Source organism: Nanorana parkeri, unplaced genomic scaffold (assembly GCF_000935625.1).
Source record: "Nanorana parkeri isolate BGI_ZX_2015 unplaced genomic scaffold, ASM93562v1 scaffold319, whole genome shotgun sequence".
Taxonomy (NCBI): domain Eukaryota; kingdom Metazoa; phylum Chordata; class Amphibia; order Anura; family Dicroglossidae; genus Nanorana; species Nanorana parkeri.
In genome coordinates, this window is record NW_017306587.1 from 1,179,845 (window position 1) to 1,205,885 (window position 26,041).

At 40.1% G+C, this 26,041-nt stretch overlaps 1 protein-coding gene across 1 annotated transcript in view; it reads right to left on the reverse strand.

Moving 5' to 3' along the window:
• PDE11A (phosphodiesterase 11A) overlaps nucleotides 1–26,041 on the reverse strand; it is a 186,464-nt gene that overhangs the window by 24,399 nt on the left and 136,024 nt on the right. Inside the window, exons 13-15 of the mRNA XM_018558066.1 lie at nucleotides 19,542–19,642; nucleotides 2,794–2,871; nucleotides 326–389 (exon numbers count right to left, since the gene is read on the reverse strand). Of these exons, the coding sequence (XP_018413568.1) occupies nucleotides 326–389; nucleotides 2,794–2,871; nucleotides 19,542–19,642 (243 nt within the window). The remainder of the gene's footprint in view (nucleotides 1–325; nucleotides 390–2,793; nucleotides 2,872–19,541; nucleotides 19,643–26,041) is intronic.

The window sequence follows — 26,041 nt, forward strand, 5'->3', positions numbered from 1 at the left end:
TGACCTGGATTCTATGAATGAGACCTCTTTTATGGCAATGTATTATTCAGTATATTTGTTGTCAATTAGATGACAAAAATATTTTCCTGCACCTCAAGCATAAAATAATCACAAAAACTAAATTCAGACCATAGAGCGTTGTAACTTTCCCAGTGATCACATATCCTTAAGGAAAAAAAAATATATAAATGCAGAGCAATATAATACACCACCGTTCCTATCAGAAAAGTGAAATCTTTATGGCGGAGTTTTGTAAGTCATATCCTATTATAACATTGTCCCATCAGCAAGTTCCTCCCCTATCGAGTAATAAATCAACTCTTGCCTGTCTTGAGGTCTCCCATGGTTTAGTTGCAGCGCCAAGGTCACATGCTGTCATTAGCATTGATCTGAAAGAGAGAAGTGGATCAAAGAAAACATACTACAAACATACTAAGCTAGTGTCCTTCACCCACAGAGATGTTATATATCATTATATCCATATGGGGTCTTCTATACCTGTGCCTACAGTCGATGGTGTTCCTGAGAATTCCAATGTAGAAAAATAATGCTCATTTATAATAATAAAATTGATGAATGATGTTTTGCTTTATACAGATGTTCACCAACTCTCTTAAATCTACATTGACATTTTATTTATTTCTCCCCAGGTCAATATGTAATTATGAATATAAATACATGTTTTCCGCTGGGACTTCAGCAGTTTATTTAAACGACAGGTTCAGTTTTAAACAAAACTCCAGCACCCCCTATATTCTGTGCTTCTCCTCTACCACTCCTCTTTCTACACATAGTGCAGCACATGTGCTGGCTAAGGACATGCGAATGGTGTTTGAGGGCATATGCTTCGGCTCGACTGAGCCAAAGTGACAGCCGAAGAGTGGAGAAAGAGCCGACCGATCTCCATGCAAATGACAGCTGGGCTGAGCCAGATGTGATCTTGCGGCTCGCTCCGCCCAGTTGTAATGACAGATCAGTGTCCCCAAATAACCTGGGCATGCTGATCTGTCACTAAACAATAACAACTGGACAGAGCCGGCCGTGACGTCACAGCCGGCTCTGCCCAGTTGTTATTTATTGGCTGGGACCTGCAAGAAGACAATAGGAAACAGTTGGGTGGAGATAGCTGTCACTGCTAGCTCCACCCAATTGTTTTTCTTTTTTTATCTTCTTTAAAACATCTTTTTTTTTATTTACATTTTAAAATGTATTTTTCAACTTTTTTTTCATTCTTCTTACTTATTTCCTATTCTCCTTGGAGGTACCGAGCAGAATAGCTGAGCCAAATGAGAATAGGGGTGAATGGCAACGGGTGAGCTGCTGAAGCTTAGGCTCAGCCGATCCATATGTTGGATCGGCTGAGTCGAAGTCCCTCTGCACTTCGGCTCACCCAAACATCAGCCATACTGTGCCGGAGTGAATAGCTGAACGTCATTCGGCTCACTTCACTTCAGCTGGGTTATTCACTCGGTTGCCTTCAGCAGCTCTGTGGATAACCCCTTAAATCGGTCAAAACCTTAAAGCAGAACTTTAACCCTTGCAAGGGGGCTACCCCTGCACTACAAAGGTTAAGTGCTCATTTTTCTCTAGGTGCTAAAAATTCTCACTCAAACTTTGTAGTGGGCTGGCTGCTACTCCGTTCCCTTGCGATGGCAATTACTTCGGAGTCCTCACGTCCTATACAGTGTATAGAGCATGATGATTCAAGGATCCTTAGACCGCTGCTTTGAAGGGGGAGAGAGGCTCCAAGGACCAGTCTAAGAGCAAGCCATTTCCAAGGATTGGGTGAGTATAAAAACAAGCATTTGCGGGGTTAAGAACACTGCAAGGGTTAAGAACATTTTTGGGCAGAGTCCCGCTTTAAATAAATAGATATAAAGAGGTAACTTTTGGTATAATTGTTAAGCTTGGCCCCAAGCCCCTCTCTTTTATTGCAAATGGTGGCTTAATTGACTAATACAGTCTGATTTGGAAGAGTGGAGGCTGGGTCAAGTCTAATATGTAGATGTAACTTCAGCTGCCTACATTGCTGGATCTGCTGAATGGTTTTCAGTGAACGCAACCTTTTTCTTTTATATACAGTAATACCTTGGTTTACAAGCATAATTCTTTCCGGCAGCATGCTTGTAATCCAAAGAGCTTGTATATCAAAGCGAATTTCCTCATAGGAAATAATGGAAATTCAGATGATTCGTTCCACAAACCAAAAATATTCATATAAAATGTATTACAATACTGTACTGTAATATAATACTGTACAAAATATAAAGAAAAATAAGCCGATTACCGGTACCTTAGTGGCCGGTGTGAGGGGGACAAGAGAGAGGAGGATTATTGTGTAGGAAAACTTTCACTATCACTAGCGGAATCACTGATATCTCTTGACTCAATGGAATCTTTTTCATTTCGTGAAACCTTAACAAGGAATCTATTCAATGCGACATTGCATTGTCATTAAAGAGACTCATCGTTCGCACTGCTACAGCCTTATTCGGTGGTGCTTTTCTAAAAAATTTTGCTCTTATTGCAAGACATTGCTTGTATATCAAGGCAAACTTTTTCAGAAATGTTTGCTTGTCTTGCAAAACACTCTCAAACCAAGTTACTTGTAAACCAAGGTATTACTGTACTCAGATTGGTTTGCACAGGTTTCTGACAGGCTCTTTTTTAAATAAATGTCCTATATAATATAATTCAATATGAATTCAATATATTAGTGTTGTTTTTGTTTGTACATTATAAGGCAGAACATTCCGGACAAACACAACATCAATCCTTGTTTCTTCTTTTTACCTAAATATATCTCTGTGATTTTTAACATTCCAGTTGTAGTCTCCTTTACTGACCAGTCCGAAAAACTCATTTCGTCTCCTGCAAAACACAGAACATGGGCAGGTTAATGGGATCAGAGATGTAAAAATGGAGATTTTTATAGGATGTGATGTTATGAGATTTGTTTGCCACTTGTAGCTGACAATGTTATCATGACAATTTATCAAGATGGATCAGAGTCTGTGTTCATTGTAACATACTGCCCTCCCTATGGAGGTCCCCAGCAAAAAAAGAAATTGCCATTCTACAGTACAAGATGTACCAAGAAAAAGACCTTTTAACACATTCAAAACCTACTTGATATCATCTGCTGGACACCTCTGCTAGTAACGCACAGACAGGACAGTTCTAATCACTGGAGTAAAAATTTTCCCGCTTGCACAAGGTGACATAAGGAGGTCTTTAACATTATATAAGAAGGCCTTTTTTTAACACCTTTTTTATTAGGTTTTCCAACAGTACAAAATGTAAGAAAAAACACAAACAGTCAGACAAACATTTGCCAGTGCGCAGAATCATACATAAGAAGGCCTTTTAACTGAACACTTAATTTTTGGACAGTTTTATTTAATTAGTTACTTAGTTGTTAGATTTATATTAATCTCCATCTCAAACTTAGGGGGTTATTCATGAAGGAGCCGAAGGATCCAGCCATAGCTTCAGCTGATCCTGCGGCTCTGTTCGGCCACCGGAGCCGCTGCTGTACGGGCTATTCACTATGGCCCGTACAGCCGCCGAAGGCTCAGCTGAGCTGAAGGCATATGCTACGGCTCGACTGAGCCGAAGCGGGGTGAACGGGCTGCCGAAGGCCGCACTTCCGCCCTGAAAATGACAGCTGGGCAGAGCCAGCCGTGATCTCACGTCTTGCTCCGCCTAGTTGTAATGACAGATCAGCGTCCCCAAGTGACCTGGGGACGCTGAGCTGTCATTAAACAATAACAACTGGGCAGAGCCGGCCATGGCATCATGGCTGGATCCGCCCGGTTGTTATTTATTGGGCGAGACCTACTAGAAGACTCTAGCAGGTGCCGGCCAATAGGAAACAGTTGGGCGGAGCTAGCTGTCACTTTTTACAAAAATCTTTATTTCTTTTTACATTTTTCTATTTATTTAAATTTTCGACTATTTTCATTGATTTTCTATTCTGCTTGGTACCACAGAGGTAAATCAGACTGTTTCATATATATTTTCATTGCCTGCACAAAGAAAGTGATACCGGCATGCCAGAAATGAGCATAGTTTCACTGAAATGAAGACAAGGTGGCATGACTCTGGGTGGGGGCTGAATAATTTATGGGTAGAGATTAAAATATACCTAAAACCAAAAACTTTTTTACATTTTGGATACATTTAAGTGACACTAAGCTAAGGAGTTAACTCTTAATGATACATTCAAATACCCACTCTTTTTTTAAATTGCTTATTTGTGTATCACTCAGCTGTAGATCCTCAAATCATCTCTGAATTGGTGCTGACAATGTCCTTCCTTCTGGAGGGTGCCTACTTTTGTTCCCCATGGTCCCAGTAAAGCTTGCCCCCGTGATGGACTAGAATCTAACTACAAATTATTATACTAAACATGAGATTGTAGTCCATCACAGGAGTGAGCTTGGAACGGTGGATACTTTACAACACACACAGGGACCATGGGGAACAAGAGTAGCCACCCTCCAGAAGGAAAGACAGTGTCAGCACCAATTCAGAGATGATTTGAAAATCTACACCTGAGTTTCGTGTCACTTTAAAAATAGTTTGCACCCCTGTTTGGTCACCAGGAAAAGTTGAAGGGGTGAATGTCCCTATCAGGTATAAAGCCAGCAAACAAAACCTGACAGGGGTTTAACTCTTTAGCACTCCATCCAAGACTTAAAAAAAATATGTTTTGACTTAAACTACACTAAAGTAACCAAGGACTGATATTTGAAAAAAATTGGCAGAATTAATTGATATATTCTCAAGCGGTAAGGAAATGCAAGTACATAGAGAAATCACCTAAAGAAATAAGGAAAAGTGAGAGCAATTATAAATAATAGAACCAATGCCTCAGGTGTGTAATGTACCAGACTGTGATTCAGTATTTCAGATTATGACTCCCTTCAAAGTAAGATTGTTCCAAATGAATATTTTTTTATGCCATGTATAACACGTAGTATTAAATCTAAACCACCGTATTTTATATTCCATTAATCACGGGACTCAGAGCTTCAATTGACTCATTTGAAGTTTTGTGGTGCCTCTTTTAAAAAATCAATTATCTGAACTTTTACAAAGTAAAGGCAATTTGTCATTTGCACTTTTATATCACCTGGCCCCTGGTATTCCATTGGTGATAATTTGCAAGTCTAATAATAGAATGGAAAGGGCACAGAATGACGTATGGGGATGTTAATTGCAGGTGGTGTTTAAAACTAATGATTTACAATCACTAGTGGTGTAATTAAAGGGGGACCATTTCAGCCAAGTCTAGCTTGATAGAACTGGTGGGTTTTCTTGATTCACTATTCTGCATAAGGTACATAGTTTAGTACTGCTTAAAAAGGACCATTCTTTCTCAATGTCTCACTCTGGTAAGTTTATAGCATATAATAATTACTTAGAGATCAATCCTCAGATCCAGTAGAGTGGTACAATGTTAAAGTGGTTTTAAGAGACATCAAATGATTTATAACCACTGTTGACTGGTTTTAAAATGGGTTTTATTTTCAGAGCAAACTCTGCTGTCTATTGGTGATATTTGCTAAGTTAACATCATCAAAAAGTAACAAAAGATTTGGCTGTTTATTAGCACTTTCAAATTTGTAATACAACTGTAAGGAGTAGCCATTGGTAGTGTAATCCACAGTCCTGCTGGACTCATTGTGGTTGGTCGGCTCATGGTGGGATGCAAGAAGGGAAATGTCCATGGTTTCCCTGATACCTAGAAGTGGTGAAGAGGTTGTAGAGCACTTGCCTTAGCAATGCCAAGAGCCAATGTATAAAGAGAGGCAGAGATGAAGAAAATGCTGGATGAGCCAGATGAGCTAAGAGGTGGATATTTGAGACAATCAACTTGGTGAAAAAAAAAATGCTGCATGAAGAACCGCTAGATGGCCTCAAACTGGTACCAAGAAAATAAAGAAAACCTAACAAACTACACAACACAACTGATAGATAAAACTGGCAAACAAAACCTTAATGAAAGATTGCTGATATTTAGAAATCCATTTTAAAATGCTTTATATTTTTTTTACATTAAATAGTTCATGTAATTAAAAACACTATTTAACAAATAGAGGCTGTTTATACTTTTATATGTATCAATGGTTTTGAAATAAAATGTATGTAGAAATGTGTTATAAAATAGCAGCTCCATGTAAAGAGACACTAAACTCAGGAGTTAAATCTTAACAATACATTCAATAAATCTTAATAATACATTTAACGAAAATGTATCTTATTTGAGCATCATGTGGCTGTAGCTTCTCAAATCATCTCTGAATTGGTGCTGACACTGTCCTTCCTTCTGGAGGGTGGCTACTTTTGTTCCCCATGATCCCTGTGTGTGTTGTAAAGTAGTCACCGCTCCAAGCTTGCTCCTGTGATGGACTACAATCTCAATACAAATTAGTAAACAAAACGTGAGATTGTAGTCCATCACAGGAGCAAGTTTGGAGTGGTGGCTACTTTACAACACACACAGGGACCATGGGGAACAAAAGTAGCCACCCTCCAGACGGAAGCACCGTGTCCGCACCAATTCAGAGATGATTTGAAGATCTACAGCCGAGTGATGCACAAATAAGATAAATTTTTGTTAATAGTTAAGGTACTTGAATGCATTTTTAAGATTTAACTCCTAAATTTAGTGCCACTTTAATATACAACAATCCAACACCAATCCAGTGCTACTCAGTAAAAATAGTTAAAGGAAGACAGCAGCTCAGAAAAAAAATCTGCACATATAAAAAAGACTTAGCAAGCAATATAAGTTAAAAAAATTGCATCTCAGCAAAAGTAAATTTAAAGTAGATCTAAACCTAAGCACTAAATTATGTGTGTTAACATAATTTTATTTTAATAGTGGTTTTCAATATTTTTACATCTGCAGCTTGCATTAAAATAACACCTGGTGACCCAGTGAAGATTCATGTTAAGGCACTTCCTGTTATGGGGTGACAACTGTCTCCTAATTGTGTTCCTGTGTTGTCCCCTGTCAAACATGCCTCTGTTGAAGACTACAAGTGGTTGTAAAGACACACATTGCAAAGGCATGGTTCACTATTGTCACTATTAGGGAGCCAACAGACCAGAGCAATGATGAGCAGCCGATTGTAAAGTGAGTGCACATACACAGAAAGTGTAGTGTAGAGTCTGGAGGAGATCAGCAACACTGAGATGCAAATAATGATTATTGAATATAATTATGGAAGTTGTATATGATGCACAGCGCTTAAGCAAACTAAATTTCATCCAGTTAGAATTTAGATGTAATTTAAATATTGTCCATCAACATGAAGAAGAGTCTCATTATGCTCCTCCACTCAGAAATGTGGTCTTCTTGTAGATAAGTGCCAGTGCAAACGCAATCCATTGCAAGTGCAATCCATTAGTGTATCTACTGGCAAGATTAAGGACCTTCCCTGCCGCAGTTACCAAACAGTGTGCCACCTGTTCAGCAAATCATATCCAATTTAATACCTTTGAACTTTTTGGTATGTGATATCAGGAATTCCTGATCAGATTATACATGACAGTTTTGAGGTTTTACCTTAATTTTTCAGTTTTCTTGTTAGGTGCTCTGCATCTTTGAGAATCATTTTCTAATTTATCCAGTACCAAAACAGCCATTTAAATGTATAAAGTAACGTTAATACTATGAACTAAGTGGCTATTATGTGTACATATATGGATAAATTTGCGAGGGAGATACAAAACCAAACAATAATGAAAATGGCTGTCACGGATGACCAATCTTTGGAAGTCAGCCAGTTTTCCCTCCATGTCAAATCCACTACCTTCAAAGGGAATTTGCTTGTGTCTGCGTTTCATTGGTTCCAGACAGCGAGCTGCGGGGGTTATTTTACATGTACATATTTGGGATGGAAGGCAAAGAAGTCTATATGAGATGATAAATCTGCGGTCTCATGATGAAATGGACATGTTGTATGTTTTTAAGGAACTGCATCTTTAAGGGATCTTGAAAAGCCTTTCTTATTTGCGAGCTGGTTTACACTGTAGCCACTGAACCTGTGCACAGATCACATTTGTCAGGCCCATCTGGCAGCCCCTGACATTTAAAATGAGTATGGCTCATTTGTACCAAATTGCAAGCAGCCTCAGAACAGTCTCACTCCATACAAAAATGACTAATCTGGTGGCACAAAGTACGTCTCCTGTGCCTTGTGTCTAGCCATGTAAACAAGCGCACGGAAAGAACGTATTAACCCGCATACAGCTCATTACTTTGTCAATGAAAACCTGGATTTTGGGGGGATTTCTCTCTATATGTTAAAGTGTTTCTCTACTCAAAATGAAAAACATAACTATTTTATATCCTGCAGGAGGATCTAAAATCCTCCTGCAGGATAAAAACAAGGCAATGTTTCCACTTTACTAAAAATATGTACATTAACTTGTTACCCAAAAGTAAGCTTTTGTGAACTGATAACGGACACTTTAGAGAAAACCCATAAACACTTTTAATCTACTTATAGAATGTTTAATCCACTTGTGCATGGAATGTGCAATGTATGCTGCTTGTGGATAATATACATCAAAAGACATTAGTATACATAGTATTAGTATACAAGTTAAACAGTTGATAAGAGCCAGAAGGTAGACCCTGGACAATATTTATCAGTGGACTCCTAGCAGCTACTGAAAACAAGAATATTCATAATTCAGACATACTGTACTTTGTTAAAGTGGTTACACATCATTTAATCTGATTATACAATATCCTTTAGATTTACAAACACCTATGCAGTGTAGGGTCCACCTGACTGGATAGATTAAGTGTGTAGATGGGTCCTGGTTAATCTACAGGAAACTGTACAGAGATAATACAACCAGGTTGTAATGTCTGTGGTCTAAATAAATATAAAACAAATATATAAAAACTGAAGCAGTATAACAACATACTCACATAAAACATTGTATATATAAAGATACATAATTTATCAAGTGCAAAAACTTAAGCAATATAAAGTTGTTCATATAGCCCGCTTGTGACTATTTCCAAACCAACATTGTCCCCTGGTGTGTTGCTTTCCACCTATACCTGTCAACGTCACTTCCATCATAAAGGAGTTTGTTTGGGGCCCCTGATGAAGTCCTTTGTGATGCAACGCTTAGGGGGGACTGTAATGATGAGAGTGCACATTCTGGAAGTGAAGTAGACAGACTGAAACCAGCTAGTGATGTGAGGTTCTGGGTGCACAATATACTGTATGTGCACTTGTTTTGTCAGTTATACCCCTTTGACCCATTTTAACCTTTTCTTTTACTAAATACATTTTAAATTGATTACACTATGTTCCACGTTCTTCTCAGGAGATACTGGGAGAGCTATAGCATTGCGCTGCAACAATACCTCTGAGGATATGGAACAACTGTGCATGTCCTTTTAAAAAATATTTTAATTAAGGTCTATTTCAGAAGGTGAGTTTCACTCCAACTGGGTGTGAAGTACCACGTGGAGGGAGCTCACAAGCACACACACAAAACTTTTATATTGTTGGAGTGGAAATAAAGTTAACACATGTTAAAGTTGAACTTTGGGTTCCACAAAAGTTTTGCAATAAACTGATTATCATTAGCATTCCTCCCACAGGTAACAATACTATTTACCTGAGCTAAAGCACTACAACATTCTGGGAATCTCTCAGGGCTTTAGGCCTGAGTGGACAAACTCCAACCAAGAGGCTGTCTATTTAACACTCCTTCCTTCGACAAAGGCCCATTTGCCTTATTTTTAAAATAGCTTTGCAAACACTCTAACTTCATGTTCTTTCTTTTTAAGTCATACTTGATTCACTAACCAAGTGTTAAAGCCAACCCAAACTTTCAGTTTAAATCAGCTATATACAGTCCAGTTGCATGAGGACAAAGGTTGTGCAAAGTCTTTTAGATTGTTTTCTTTAGAAAGCAGCCACAGTATCACAGGCAAATTGTATAGTCTACCCTTTGTGCTATCTACACCTTGGAGTGGGTGTAAGCCCTTAAAAGGGTTGCGATGCAGAGTCTAAGCACACCGACCAGATATTCGTCAGAGCATCTGGAAAGGAATGATGGACTTTACTGGTGGGTGTACCAGTATGTGCCCTTAGATAGAGACAGACTAGGAATAGAACCAGAGTATGGCACACAGTCAACAGGCAAAGACAAAAGAATAAGGGCGAGCAGTGAAAAAGCCTAGTCAGGCTGCAGCAAGGTGCAAGAGGATATATAGTGAGAGACCAGCTCAGAAAAACAACTAGCAAGATGCCCTTTTTTCTGTGCTAGAAAACTACCTAGGAGCCCAAGTCATAACTGCAGGGTTCCATTGAGCTGTTGTTCCTATGATCTAGGGCAGTGTTCCCCAACCCCTGGTCCGCGGATCAAATGGTACCGGGCCGCACAGTCTCAGTGCGGTCCGGTCATGCAATATATGGCAGTGCACGGTCCCAGTGTTCGAAATCTAGGGGATGGGAAAGTAACTTTTGAGCTGTTCAAAACATTATCCTGGATCATCAACAAGTCTTTATTTTCTATAGCCCAGGCTTAAACTGGTGGCATGGTTTGAAGAAAAGCAGGCAAGCAATCAATTTTAACCTTTCTTTAAATAAGTCAAGTTTGCACAAGATTCTTCCTAATTAATCACAATGACATTACTATACTTTGCCTTGTATCTCAATCTACGCACAACTGCAGATTCAAATGTATATGTGGCCAATAGATATATGCTATAACATAAGTAAGTATCATGGTCCTATGTCGTAACTCCAAGCCAACCACTCTCTTTCCTGCAGCTCTGGAATTTATATTCCTTCTTAAACAGTTAACAAGACTGGGAATGGATTTCAGTGATGGCATTTTTCCTGAACCATAGGCTTGTAAACACAATGGGGAGCCATTAGGATTCATGTAGCTGGGAATCTTGCCCTTAACATTCACGCGTAAATAGGCTGCTGGCTGCCTGTGCTTATGCCCATCTGTCTAGTGGGCATTGTGCCTGATCACAATGTGAACCACCGTCTCACTGAGGCCCAGAGCTGAGTGATAATGTATCAGAAAGCTGGCTGGAAGCAGCTTTGAGTCCCATTTCTGTTCTGTAGGGTCTGAACCCTCTGAAATATGTAGAGGATTAGCTTATACACAGTGTTCTTCCTTCACATAAAACACAGAACACCATATTCCAGGATCATTGCTGTAATAAGGCAAGGGAATGATTTTGTTTAGGGTCTAAACTTCAGTGGAGGCATATGATGACATTCTCACCTCACCTCTGGGTGCAGGAAGACCTCCGCTTCTGTGTTTACCGCTTCAATGATCCAGGAACTGCACCACACTGATATAGGGCATGTATGGCCAAGATGATGAGGAGCGGGCTCAGTACTAGGAGAATGGTTTACTACAAAGAAGTATGGGGATGCAAACTAAAGTACTGCCTGTGATAGCAGAAATTATTGGTTCAATTGTCAAACTTTCTCAAACAATATCCTTGGAAAATGCCAGCTTGTAATTACGGCTGTGCAAATTAACGATTCATTTCTCGATTAATCGTTAATCTTTTTGATCGATTAAAATTTTTTGGATCGATTACATTTTTAAAAAAACGTTCTGCATGAGCGCCAGCCAAGGCATTGGCCTATACACATACAGCACAGCAATGAAGTAATAACATGAACTAGGGTCACACTAATCCAGCACGTTATTATTCTGAGTTGCCCCACTCAAGTGGCGGCCATATTGAGTGGGGCACGTGAGATTAATAACGTGCTGGATTAGTGTGGTACACGAGCTCCCTCCGGTCCCCTCTCCTCTGCAAGAATGCGGAAGTGTTGTATAATACATCACTTCCGCATTCTTGTGTCACTCTCCAGCTTCAGAAGCTGGAAAGAAGCTGATGGAGCAGATCTGTGCTTCATCAGCTTCTTTTGGGGGGTCCTAGGTGACAAAATTCATTTCAGTACAGCGTTGCATGATGGAATAAACGTCAGTCAAAGTACTGCAGCGCAGAACACTGAAAAATGGCCTGGCCAGGAAGGGGGTCTAAACACCTGGTCTTGAAGTGGTTAAGGTTTAATACAATACATACCTGGAAGTGTTGCACTGACACAGTACATAGCATGCACACCCCTACCATGAAAAATATATCTGGTGACTGTTGGTTATGTGTTTAGATAAAGCACTGAGATCTTGAGGAATGCTGAATTAAGTTTGACTTGCTTAGGAGGATATTACATCAGAATACAGCACTATACAGACGTGTGATCAGTTGCTCAGCGGTTGCGAGTGTTGAGTTAGCAAACCGTCCCTAAACCGCTCAGCGCTGCTAACTTAGCACTTGCAGCAGAATTGAATGTGGATGCAGAGTGCTGAGTGTGATGGAGAGGTGGGGGCAGAGCACCAGCGGCCATTTTAACTATGGGCACACCAGGCAGCACTGGAAAAAAGTGCCTGAACCCCGATGGAGGAAATCACAATTCAGTGTGGGAACCTACAATTTAATGTTTTGGTGGATAATGGTATTTATTAGTCAAAAATATTATCCTCTGCCATTTTGCTTAGCACTGTGCAGCTGAAGCAATCAGTGAAGCTGTTGCAGCACACTGAAGTGCAGCAGAACAGCTACTCAGCGCTTGGCTAAGGAATTGAACACACCTCACCTCAGCATACAGAGAGAACATACTGTATATGGAGTGTAGTATAGAGCCCTGGTTCTCAACTGGTGGGTCGTGACCCAAAAGTGGGTCGCGACCCCATGTGCAGTTGGTCGCCGCATGCCTTCCATTGCACTAGCTGAGAGGCTTCTCAGCCTCCCCATAGCAAAGCACTGCCAGGTCTCGTGACAAGCAGCCATTCAAAATATGCTGCCCGACGCCAAATGTCAGCTGGGGTGGGCTGGAGGTATGGCCATGAGGGAGCTCCATCCACACGTTCATTGCTTACAGCTCCCTCACGTGACCAGAGTGACATCACATTCTGGCTCCTGGCACCTCTACAGGGAGTGCAAGGGAGCTGTACAAGCAACACACCTATGGATGGAGCTTCTTCACAGCACAGAAGCCCACACTGAACCCCTAAAAAATTTGGGAGTGTGTATGTGTGTGTGAGAATGTCTCTGAGTGTGTGAGGTTGTGTCTGTGGTTGTGTGTGTCTGTCAGTGTTTTAATCGCAAACTACCGCACAATCGCACCTATTTTTCTGATGTGGGAAGCTGGGGTGTATCAGTATATTCATAAATCCCATCTCAAATTGACTTGCATCACAATGTCATATAATATTAATAAAAGCAACCACAGGAATTTTAGAAGATATTTTAAGCAGAAAAGTCATATAAACATGCTATTCTGAGAGAAATTGGTTTGGACAAAGAAGCAAACTATGGAATCGGGTAGAAGAGGGGGGCCACAGGCTGCTTTAATATAAAGATAAAACAAAATACAGCACAGGCTGGGGAATTGCATCAATTTTATTTCCACAAACAGCCATCCTGTAAGGCTTCCCGACATTAAGTGGAAATTTCTCATTTTTGTGTCACTCCAGCAAGAACGGCTTAGCCTATAAAAATCCTGCATCAAACATATATTAAAGAATATCTGACTTGTATTTTCCTGGAGTTCTTGTTTTCATTTCAGGTCTACATGAAAATAAGTTTGCTATATTTTTACATTCTTGCTTGCTGTGTCATTATTATAATATTAACGTTTCTCCTCTAGCAGCTATTGATATGTTAGGCAGACAAATAAGCATCCATGCTGAACTACAGTTGTGGGAAAAGTTCCTGATGCTTAAAGCAAACTGTAGTTTGACTAAAAAATATACTGTGAATGCAGTAGCTAGGGGATGTACTTTTTATCATTACAAATGTTTTAGAGTATCTTGGAATGGTCCCAGCCTTCTATTGATAACATGCATCCCTTGTATCAGCTTAAAGTAAGAAAATTAGGTTTTAGAGGAGTTTAATATCAGTTGCAAGTCCTGAGGTGCAGACATGTACCAGTCTGTAATGAGTTTTACTATTTGTGCTGGCACCACTGAAAGACTGGGCTGCCAATTTGACAGCCGGATCCTGCCCCATGTCTCAGGAGTCCCCGTCAGTGCTACTAACACACAGAGTGGACCAAGCTGTCTAACTGACAGCTGAACCATGTAGATTACATCAGGGGATTGGATCTGTGGAGCTTTGCTGTCTGAATGATAGCCTGCATCTGCTCTTGGTATTAAAAGCTTCAGAAAGTTTTTTTGTATGAATGAAGCTTGTAATAAATATGTTTAATTTGAAAATTAGAGATATAGAAAATTGTTCCTATTTACCCCTAAATACAGCATGCATCTGTGTACCATAGCAGGAAAATTGTAAGATCCTCTGGGGTGGTACCTGATGGGAGTGGTGTTAGAGAATATGACTATTCTATGTAAATGAACATTACTGGAGGAGGTTGGATCAATGACATAATGGTTTTATAGCCATAAGAAGTGTGTGAGCATGTATATTCAGGATGTACTAAAAAGCTTAGGTGACTGTAGTTATTAGTATTTGTGCAGTGAACAGTGTCACAATATTTGACTTTTTTATTTTCTTTCTGAAAAATCAGATTTTGTCACAATGGTTTAGATGAATGTGTAGAATTGGAAACACTTCACAAAAATGAATAATCTTGCGCCATCTGAATTATGATTCGACACTGGCATAATCCATGTGTGTAATGTGAAAACCACTCAGATGACAAGCAGGCTGTCTCAGCATATGGCAAATCGCTGCAATTTTTATAGGTTTTTTTTTCTTCATTACTCCAGCTAATACAGAGATTGCTGGAATAAAATGAAAGAGGCTTATGCTGCGTGGTCAAGGCGAACTGGAATGTGACATAAATGCATATTACAAATGCTACTAATAGGATTCAAAGTCATAAGCTCAAAACAAAATGAATTTCTCTCATTCAGATTCATGGCATGACAAGGACATTAAGAGCCTCACCGGGGGAGAAATGGCAAGAGGAAGGAAGCATGGATGTCTCACATTAACTAGCGCCTACATTTTCATCAGGGTCTTTGGTATGCACAGTCATGCAAATGTGTAAAGGCACTTTTGCTTCTCTTTAAAATGCAGTCAGTGTCGCAGATAATCTAAAGGTAGTCGTCCTCAAGAAACACCAGATACCTGCATACAAAGGTGACCTGAAGGCGTGCCAGAACCTTTGCAGTGGTTGAAGGTGAAATATGTATATTCTCAGTGATGGGGTAGCAGTCTGTTGGTGTATGTGCTTAGTGACTTAAGAGAACCTAAGATCCTCCAACATGACTAATTCTAGTAAGTACAAAAACTTACTTTTTGTACAAGCGATTCATCATCAATCACAACAATGAAAATACTGATCGTATGATGAAATTCAGCCAATGGTTATCAAGTTGGCATAGTCAAAATTGATCAAATGATTACTAAACCAGTTGAATGGAGGGTCTTTGGTTTGCAATTTTTACTCAATTTGAACAGGTTAGTCGTACTGAATGATTGATTGCACAATCATATCAATATGATTCTGGGCTCTAACCCCCCTTCACTAAAAAATGCACAAAAGGTGTGTTTTTCAAGCATTTATTTTTCTGGTAACGGGCTTTGCATTGGCTAAAAGTAAAAATAAAATAAAACAGTGATGCCTGAAATGCTTCAAAAACACCTGTACAAATATATGCCTGTTAAAAACACCCATGTGTGTATGGGGCCTAAAATGTAACTCAAATTAATCTGTTACGTCACAAGACTTGTTCCACCCATTTGTTGACATTTGGGACTATTTGCTGCTCAGATCAAGGGTCTGGTAAAGGATTTTAGTTCTTTTTTTTTTTTTGAGTTGGGGTCCCCCTAAAATTCTTATCAGACCTAAAAGGTCTGGTATAAATTGGGGGGGGGGGAGGACCCTGAACTTTTCTTTTGTTATGGTTTCTGTGGACTGTCAAAAGTTAAAATTAATTAATTTATTTTTTTCTAATGTCACTTTGCTGCAAAAATTTGTTCGTAATTCTCTAATGATCCAAAATTAACAAAAATCTCAAGTTCAGGTGAATCCGAATAACAAAACAAATTGACTTTTGGACCCAAATCCCCAAAAAACGAAATAATGAAAATCCGAAACAAAACACATTTTTTGCTGGCGCACATATCTAGAATCGAGCCTGAATCATATTGTCACTGTTGTGGCAGCAGCAACATGACCCTCAAAACAGTAGCTTTTATTGGGGGGGGGGGAGGACCCTGAACTTTTCTTTTGTTATGGTTTCTGTGGACTGTCAAAAGTTAAAATTAATTAATTTATTTTTTTCTAATGTCACTTTGCTGCAAAAATTTGTTCGTAATTCTCTAATGATCCAAAATTAACAAAAATCTCAAGTTCAGGTGAATCCGAATAACAAAACAAATTGACTTTTGGACCCAAATCCCCAAAAAACGAAATAATGAAAATCCGAAACAAAACACATTTTTTGCTGGCGCACATATCTAGAATCGAGCCTGAATCATATTGTCACTGTTGTGGCAGCAGCAACATGACCCTCAAAACAGTAGCTTTTATCTAGGAGCCATAGCCAGCTCAACCCATAGCAGCCAAATGTGAGTGTATAAGAACTTTAATTAGTACACTACATGTTTTTACATGTACTTCTTAAATTTTTCTTAATAATAAAAAAATTAAATGTAAAGAAAACCATCATTAAAAATGCCTTTGTTATACAAGCATCTAAAAGTATAAGTGATATAATGCATGATAACGATGCAATGATCATGATGATGACAACAGAAAAACAAGAAGTAAAATCTGGAGAAGCAGAAACATGTTGCTAGTGGAATAAGATAAGACTTTCTACAAGAGATATATGGTTCCACCCACACAGACATATATATATAGATCTACATATAGATCTATATATAGATATAGATCTATATATATAGATATATATATATTGAATAGGAATGCTGTATTTGCACATAGCATACCATCTTTCTCCCTAGGCCTTTGACTTAGACACCGTTACACTCCTTTTAAATGTAGCCAATATTATTACATCATCAATGGCTAATTAAAATACTTCCATGCATGTCCTCTAATCCATCAAGTAAATAAGTAAAAACTGATCCGATGCTCATTTTTTAACATTCAGCAATATGTTACCACAGTAATTTATTTAAAAAATTGCGTAAAAGGAAACACATGCTCTTTGTAGTATCACACAGTTATAGCATTAGTTCACCTAAAGGAAAGCTGTCACTGCTGATCCATTTGAAAGATATATTTTCTATTTAAAAGAGAATTAAAGCTAGCTGTAATTATATAGCACATGTCCCCAACTGTTCAAATGAGTGCACAGCATAGTGGCTTATTGGTTATCACTTTTGGGGTCTCTGGTTAGAATCCCGGTCACTATGTGCATGGAGTTTGCACGATCCCCTTGTGCTTGCATGGATTAACCTCCTTCTAAGCTGCATCAACCTGCTTCAGCTGCATTTGCATTCCCATCAACTTGTATGGGGAGAGTAGTACTTCTAAAGCGAGTAAGAGCCCATTGACACTGTCCATTACTGTGTTTGCATCCCCCAGAATAGATGCCTGCTACATCTATGCAAATTTTCCCTGCATGTGGTCTTATTCCTTCTGCACATTATAGCTCAACAGGTTTAAACCTGCAAAAAAATTATTAAGCTCCCATGATGCAGTGGGGACTTTGCCTGCTCTGCTTCTTCATCAGCCTTGCTGTCCATTAGCATTATGTAGTGAATGATGGAGGCAAGTACATAGATTTTCAGCGTGTCAGGTACTATAGTGATTCTCGTTTATTTGTTATTACAGGTATTTATATAGCGCTGACAATTTACCTGAACGCTATTCATTCACATCAGCCCCTGCCCTCAAGAAATTTACAATCTACGGCCCCTATTTCACAGGCATACATACACCTACCAGGGCAAATTTAGACAGGAGTCAGTTAATCAGCCCGTTCTAGCCGAGCTTGAGAAAGAGGTGATACCTCGAAACGCGTTGCTCTCTCCCCCCTTTAACAACATCCATCTCATCACCATTACGGATCGGATCGCCCGCCGCCTGCCGGCATTCTGTCACACCGGCTCCGGCACACTGCTCCAGACAGAGACCCAGCACTGACATTCACAGCCGCGGCCACAGCAGCTTAGCCTGCACCGCTGAGTTTCCTTCACACCGCTCATATCCCTCATTCATATAGTGGTGTCACGGACTGAGTCCCCGCTCCGCTTCCCACTCCTTGCTCACAGTCTTTTGCTCCCTCCTGTGGACGAACTTCTTCCGGAAACACACCAGCCAGATTCGGGCACCCACCACGGGTGTCCCAATCCTCCATACAGGTCGTCCCTCCTCTGGTCCCTGGACCTACATGTAAGTGTTTACACAAATATTTTTTTGCTATGATTTGCCAAGTTAGCTAGTGCTCCATTGTCCTCGCGCCCTTTGTGTTCCTTTGTTGTTATTGCATTCACAGGTTCTGCTGCTGTTTCCCAGGGCTGCGTGTTTTAGTTAGTTATTCGCCCCTGGGGCCCCATCCGAGAGCGCTGTTCGTGTCTTTTGTTTTTAATGGTTGCTTGAGAGTTACTATTAAAAATAGGTCTAACTAATGCCATACCCCATACTATACCATAACATAAACTCTGTATTGACTTCATATTAATATTGAAATGCAGTAATCAAAAGCAAATTATGGCAAATAGGCACATGATTGTTTCCAGAATAATACATGCCGCAGATCAGCAGAACAGTGAGCACACAGGGGATTCTTTTTTTTCCGGTTAGATGAGAGTTCTGGTTAGTTGAATACCGCATAACAGAGGGTTTACTGTACTGTGATTAATATCAGGCACCTAAAGGAAGTCTACATTTGAGCTCATCTACTGTACAGTATATAGCAACTGTAAGTTTGCACTGCAAGGTAGCGCTGTGAATGAAATGCCACCGCTACACAGGCTGCAATGTAACATTAGCAGATAAATGATATCTTATACAAGCAAATGATGATTTAGCAAAACAGCAAAATCGTCTCTATCTGTCACTTAGCTTTTGTTATGTTATAGGGCCCCATAATACATTGTCATATCTAAAGCCTCCAAAAACCTATGTTAATCTACATTAAAATCAGGTTATAGTAAGAAAGCCTTTAACTGTCTGCTCACCCACTTCACTTCCTGAGATCACATATATTATTAACAGCCATGGCTGGAGGAAAGAGAAATGTCACACTGAAAGAATGCCCTGTATTGCAAACCAGGCTCTCAGCTGAGAGTCAGACTGTCCCCATGGAATAGCATAGCTCTGAAAAAACATTTTGTCAATGTATATTAAAAAAATGTTATTAGTTACATCAAACCGATTAATAAATACAATATTTTAGACGTGACACATTTTCTTTTTAATTCGGTTAGTAAAAAAGGTCAACTTATATCATTAAGTTAATATTTATAATAAGGAGATATTTATTGTGACCACGGGTAAAAAGTGAATACATACTCAAAATGAAGTGTGATATCCGTGGCGAGGATGGACTGCTTCAGAAGCTGCATGAGGTCGCTGTACTGGTGCGATGACAGGTTGGAGAAAATGTTGTGCCCCTGCAACACAAAAGCTACAAAAAATAAATAACTAATGATACAGGCATGAACATGTCTGAACATCAGACTGAACACTAATGGCGAGTTACTGATACACAGCAAAAAACATACAGTTGTATTTAGAGACTTGGTCAATACTGAATGACAAACTGCTAACCACTTGGCTGAAGACATCTCTTGCTCAGCAGTCTAAGAATCGGTGTGGTCATTATTGATCTTGGCTCAGAACAAGATCTAAAGTATGCCTGTCTCATGTAAAGTGTCAATTTACTCAAAAATGATATTCCACTTAAGGGGAAACACTAGGGTTTCCCCTTGGTCAGTAGTCTACTGGCCTGGACAGTCAATATAGGACAAATCACTGATATCAATAATAGAAAAGGGGTCATAGGACTGTTACTTTCTCACAGAAAATGTGGTAACCTTTGTAGATACCCACCAGTTTCCTAAATCTTCCAGGAATAGATTTTCAGAAACATGTGGATGAGGCCACTTTCTGATGCCTGTATTAGGGTGTTTCATTCTTCATGGAGTTGATTTATAAAAACTTCTACCCAGTCAAATGCTAGGCAAATGCTGTGTGCAATTTATTACCGCAACTAGAAGCAGCTGAGGAGCATAGGAAATTCCTATACTCCATCTAGTGGCAGGAATGCCATGTGAATGGCATTCGCTGAGCGTATGGCTGAGCAGAAGTTTTATAAATTATCCCCCACCCCAAAGTATTATTATTATTATTATTACAGACAATGAAGAAAGAATATAGGACTATCTCTAAAACAGCAGTAGGGTTAAATCCTATAGCAATGGGTATCAGCGTATAATTTTTTGTAGGGAAAATCTGACTTCTGGGCTTTACATAGAATATAGAAAGCCAGTTGGTGGTTCCAGTCACTAGTCTTCTCATAACTGAAATACTAGTGTTAGTTGGACTGGCACTTGTAATAATGATACTGCGTAGTGAAACATATTTCAATGTATAATTCAACAGGAACCTCATACGTCTCCTCATAGCAAAAGCTAAAGGTATATTCTACGTTCCTGGTGCCTAACCTGCAGCCCTTTGACAGTTATTGTGGGTCATTGGAGCCCCTGCAGACAGTAGTCTGTGTTTTTAATACCTAGGTGATTAGGAGGCGGGGGGGAAGAGTGCTGAGGGGGACCCACTAGAAAATAAGGAATTTAAAACTTTTAAAGAAAAAGAACAACATCCCCAGGCAAACAAATATTTTTTTAAAAAAAGAAGGTTTACCGGTAATATCGCTTTAAGTTGTAAATGGGCTATAATAGAAGTGATCTTTAACATATGATATGCCTCCATTCACTGACCATGTACTGAACCATAACCCTAGTCTGCAGCAACTCATACAGCATGTTCACGGTCTCTGACCATCTTCTGTAGCATGTTTGTTGTCTTTGGCCATTTCTTGTAGCATGCCCATAGCCTCTGACCATCTCCTGTAGCATGTTTGTTGTCTCTGGCCATTTCTTGTAGCATGCCCATAGCCTCTGACCAGCTTATGTAGCATGTTTGTTGTCTCTGGCCATTTCTTGCAGCATGCCCATAGCCTCTGACCATCTCCTGTAGCATGTTTGTTGTCTCTGGCCATTTTTTGTAGCATGCCTATAGCCTCTGACCATCTTATGTAGCATGCCTGCAATCTAAGTCAGCTTTATGTAGCATTACATTCATTGACTATTATGTATGGCCCTTTGGTGATGCCAGGGGCTGCTCTAGAGGCCCCATTTATCAAGAAAGTTGGCCATCACTGCTGTACCTGCTCCAAGTTTAGAAAACATGATTATAAATACTTTAAAAACCACTCCAATTTACCAGAAACTCCAGTACCTGCATTTTCGTGGCACATAGTACACAAAGGGGCATATTTATAAAGCAGAGAATCTGATATTCACCAAATATTTTCTGCAGGTCAATCTTCCAGGTGCATGTGTTTTAAATGATGATGATGATTGATTCATCACCAGTGTTTGGTGAAAGTCACATTTACGCTTTTATAAATATACCCTAAAATGTAAAGTGAATATGTCAGGGTCCAAAAAGCGCCTTCATTTTAGGAGAGAGCACACAAACACAGTCATGTACGATGCTCCTATTAGTATAAAACAATAGAAACAATCAGAAATATTGTACGTCTGTTCAGTCTCTGTAAAGCACCAAGCTCCCCGCTGTGCTGTGATGGATTTACATTAGACGAGCGCTAGAATCCCTATCATCTCCAGGAAAACAATTTCATAAACATAAAGCTGCTCAGGAGACAAATTCCAGTGACTGAGCTTGGATTTAGCATAATGCAAGCTCATTCAGAAAGGCATTTCAAAGAGCAGGGATCCCTCACAGCCAATGAAATTCCAGTTAAAAGCAGACAAATTCCCAACTCTGCCTATGCAACACATAAAGAGGTGGTGTCAATAGAGCTCCTATATATTCTAACAGTTCCGCTAAGATTCTTTTGGTCAAGAAATTTGGTGGTGAGATTTGTCTGCAACAGTACACCCCTTTTAATTTTTGGATGGTATTCTGGTTAAGTAACTATGGATTATTTTTTATTATTATTATTATTATAGAGGATTTATATAGCACCAACAGTTTGCGCAGCGCTTTACAATATAAGGAAGACATTACAATCACAATACAATTCAAGACAAGATGGTAAGGAGGACCCTGATGGTTTACAATCTAAAAGGGAGGTGCAAGTGATACATAAGGAGGTAGCTGTGTGGGGATGAATTGTTTGAGTTTTGTTTTACACAATATTTACTGCTATTTGACAGGCCAAGCAAATACACCCAGGTGACAATAAGGGTTAAATATTTACTATAAAAGAAATTACTATTATATAGCCTTTACATGGAAACTACACAGCCTTCAATAATGTTTTTCCCTGCACTTTATTTTATACATTAGATATGTAGTTAGAGAAAAATATGTTCATAAATGTGGAAAATAAGCATATTTCATGCAATCTGTTCGTGCTGAGATCTTTATATATGAGATCTTGAGGTTTGATAAAGCAAGTATAAAGATTTTGGAGTTAATCAGGAGTTAGGCTAATGGTTACATTATGCAAAGGGTCAAGGGTTAAGGGGATTATTTATAAGCGTAGGTTACAGTTAGGCCTTGTTCACACCAAGCGCAGAGAAGGTGCAGAGTAGAGCAGTTACAGACCGGATCAAAACTGCGTCCAATGTATTCCAATGGTATTTTTTGCTCCAGTTCACATCGCAGCTTGCAGTTCCAGAGCAGGTCCAAAACTGCAGCAAGCCCTATTTTACCTGCTCTGGAACAATTGCAAATGCATCAAAAACGCATGCAAATCCCTGGAACGCACTGAAAGCCCATGTTAAAGGAGAACTATGGGGTCAGTGTTTTTCCCCATAGTTCTCCTTGGGGTAACGGGAGGACACAAACTAGCGTCCTCCCGTCACCCTAAGCTCAGTATACCGCGAGCTACAGCTTGCGGTATACTGAGACGCCGCACCTGGAGCGGATCCCGACTTAGATGACGGGATCCGCCCAGCTGCGTGAGTGACAGCTGGCTCTGCCTATCTAGAGGCAGAGCCAGCTGTACCCGCCCCCTCCCCCATCCGTTCCGCCAGTCAGCGCTGGCAGATCGGAGCGGGGAGAGGGGAATCCAGCCCCTCCCCCTGTCACGGCAGAGAGCCGTGACAGGATCGAGAGGTGAGGGAACCCGGTATGTTTTCCCTCACCTCCCGATCTACTGAGCCGACCTGTGACAGTCTCATTGTCACAGGTCGGCTTAGAACTATGAGGTGAGTGGAAATCACTCATGTCATAGTTCTCCTTTAAACTAAAAAAAATGTTTTAACCAAAAACGGCTCGGAATGCATCAAAAACGCGGCAAAACACAGCACAACCCAGTGCACTGTGTGTGCAGAAACCTAAGCCGATCTGCACTGCATTTGGTGTGAACAAGGCCTTAGGGGGAGGGATAGGGTTAAGTGTTGGGATTGGATGAAATATGAAGGGGTCATATTAATGGTTAGGTTAGCCATCAGAGGGTTAATTATAAGGCTTAGGCTAGGTTCACACCAGATGCAGGGCGTTCCGGCCCGATTCTGGCCAAATGCACTGCATCACTTTGCGGCTGGCTCACTTTTTTGCGGGGCAGGAGGGGGTGTGGCGGGCCATTGAAGTGAATGGCACCGTAGCCACGGCCTCCAGCCGCAATGCGATCACCCACACGGATCGCAAAGCACATTGTGCCTGCTGTCCGGTGCGATCAAAATGCTGCAAACACTATTTTGATCGCACCGCATGCACAATGTGAGGCGGCCGCAATGCGATGCAGTGCGTTCTGGCCAAAATTGGGCCGGAACGCACTGCATCTGGTGTGAACCTAGCCTTAAGTTACAGGTTAAGTGTTAGAGTTAGGTTATGTGTTAAGGGTTCATCAGAGTTACATGATAAGGGGGGAGATTAAGTGTGATCGATGGGTCTAGCGATGGTGATTGATTCCTAACCCCAATGTAATCGTATCACGTACCAAATTAGGTGTGAATGTACAGCGGCAGATTTCTATTTCGGGTGCCTGAAGGCCTGAGCCGGCGCCCTTACCTGCTGCGAGACCTGATGGATTTCACATATGCAGAGAAGGACCCCAGCGCCGTGTAAGGCTGCCCTAAACATCTGTCCACATCAGACAGACGTTTTACAGGGCAGCCATACGCAGCGCCAGGATCTTTCCCCGGTGTTTGCGGAAGACGGCGGTCACTGTATGCACAGCTGGCCTTGGAACAGGAAGGTGCATTTTGTGCAGAATGCACTCTACTTGCTATTGCCTGTGTTGTATCTTGACAACGCCAGGAATTAGGCAGAGTAAGTGCCCGCACTGTACCCCTCTATGGATGGCACCTGTAGGCACGTGCCTACTCTGCCTAATGGTAAATTGGCTCTGTGGATGTAGCTTGTGACAATTATATACGTGGGGCATAGATACACATATTTAAATTTACATTTGTTTTTGCAACCAAAAAAGTTCTTAGCTCCATAAGCTTTTCAACCATAGGCCTAAATTTAAAGAAGCACATACCTGTCATAAAATGGTTTACAAATTTGTAATACTGTTATTATAAATAAATATATGTTTTCATTCCATGAGATTATGGGAATAGATGATATAGAGGGGAGATGATATAGAGGGGAGCAATACTTTCAGACACATTGCTGACTTCCTGTTCAATAATCATACAGAACAAAGCTAAAAGATGTAATATTGGAGCCTCCTGTATGCCTGACAATGGCAGCTAACAGACTGACCAGCTATAGAGAAAAGTCAGAACAGTGTCTGATATTTATATCTTTCTCTTATGCACTTCCACTTGCTCCTGTGACTTGCTTGCTGGCTGGCACTGGCAGGGATGTGGTTAATGACAAAGTTATATGCTGTGCATGAAGGATGGCAAACAGGGGGCAACAATACACAAGTATCTGCAGCTTACAATGAATGGTGCTTGCAGCAAACATTCAAATCAATGTAAGAGTATTTTAAAGTATTATCAATAATATATGTTTATTTAAACAACATCTTTATTTTTCAATTAATTTCAATATTCTAAATATTTTAATATTTAGAATAAAAATTAACTAAAATATCTGTGAATGGATCACCTATAATAAGTTACATTCTAGAGACCATCCAGTATGTGCAAACCTATAGCAGGGAGGCAGAAAGCATACAACTTTTTACCAGCAAAGAGAATAAACTCTGCTCACCCTCATTGGAAGCATAAGCTTTGACTTAAGTAAATCAGGTCCTTTGACTACTCTGCCACCTCGTGGTGAATGGTGCACATCTCTAGTTACACACAGCAGATTATTCTTTTGTTTCCTACAACATATAGCGGAAAACAGGAACACACCTAACGTTTTATATTACTGCAACGGATACAATGAAATGTGTCATGCTTGCACATAAAGAGCCTCTTCAGTGGGATTTTACAACAAATATTCTCTTATTTCATACCCATGACAGTAAAGAGGGGAGGCAAAAACAAGTAGAGAAAACTGCCTATTCATATTCTCTCTGTGCGGTTAGCACTGCACCATGTTAACTTCAAATTAGCAACATATCAAACACAAATCAAACACGTTAATGACATTTTCTTTTTTTCTTTTAATATAGTTGCCACATATTGCTTTAGGTAAAGAGGTAGAATGCAGTTGTGTCCATTACAAAATGTTAAAATGTACACTAGAGCAGGGGTAGGAAACCTCAGCTATGGTGAAACTTCAAATCCCAATAAGCCTCTGCCTCTAGGAGTCATGTTCTGTGGCTGACGAGATCTTGCAATACCTCATGGGACTTGTAGTTCTACAACAGCTGGAGTGCCATGATTGCCTATCCCTGCACTGTATTA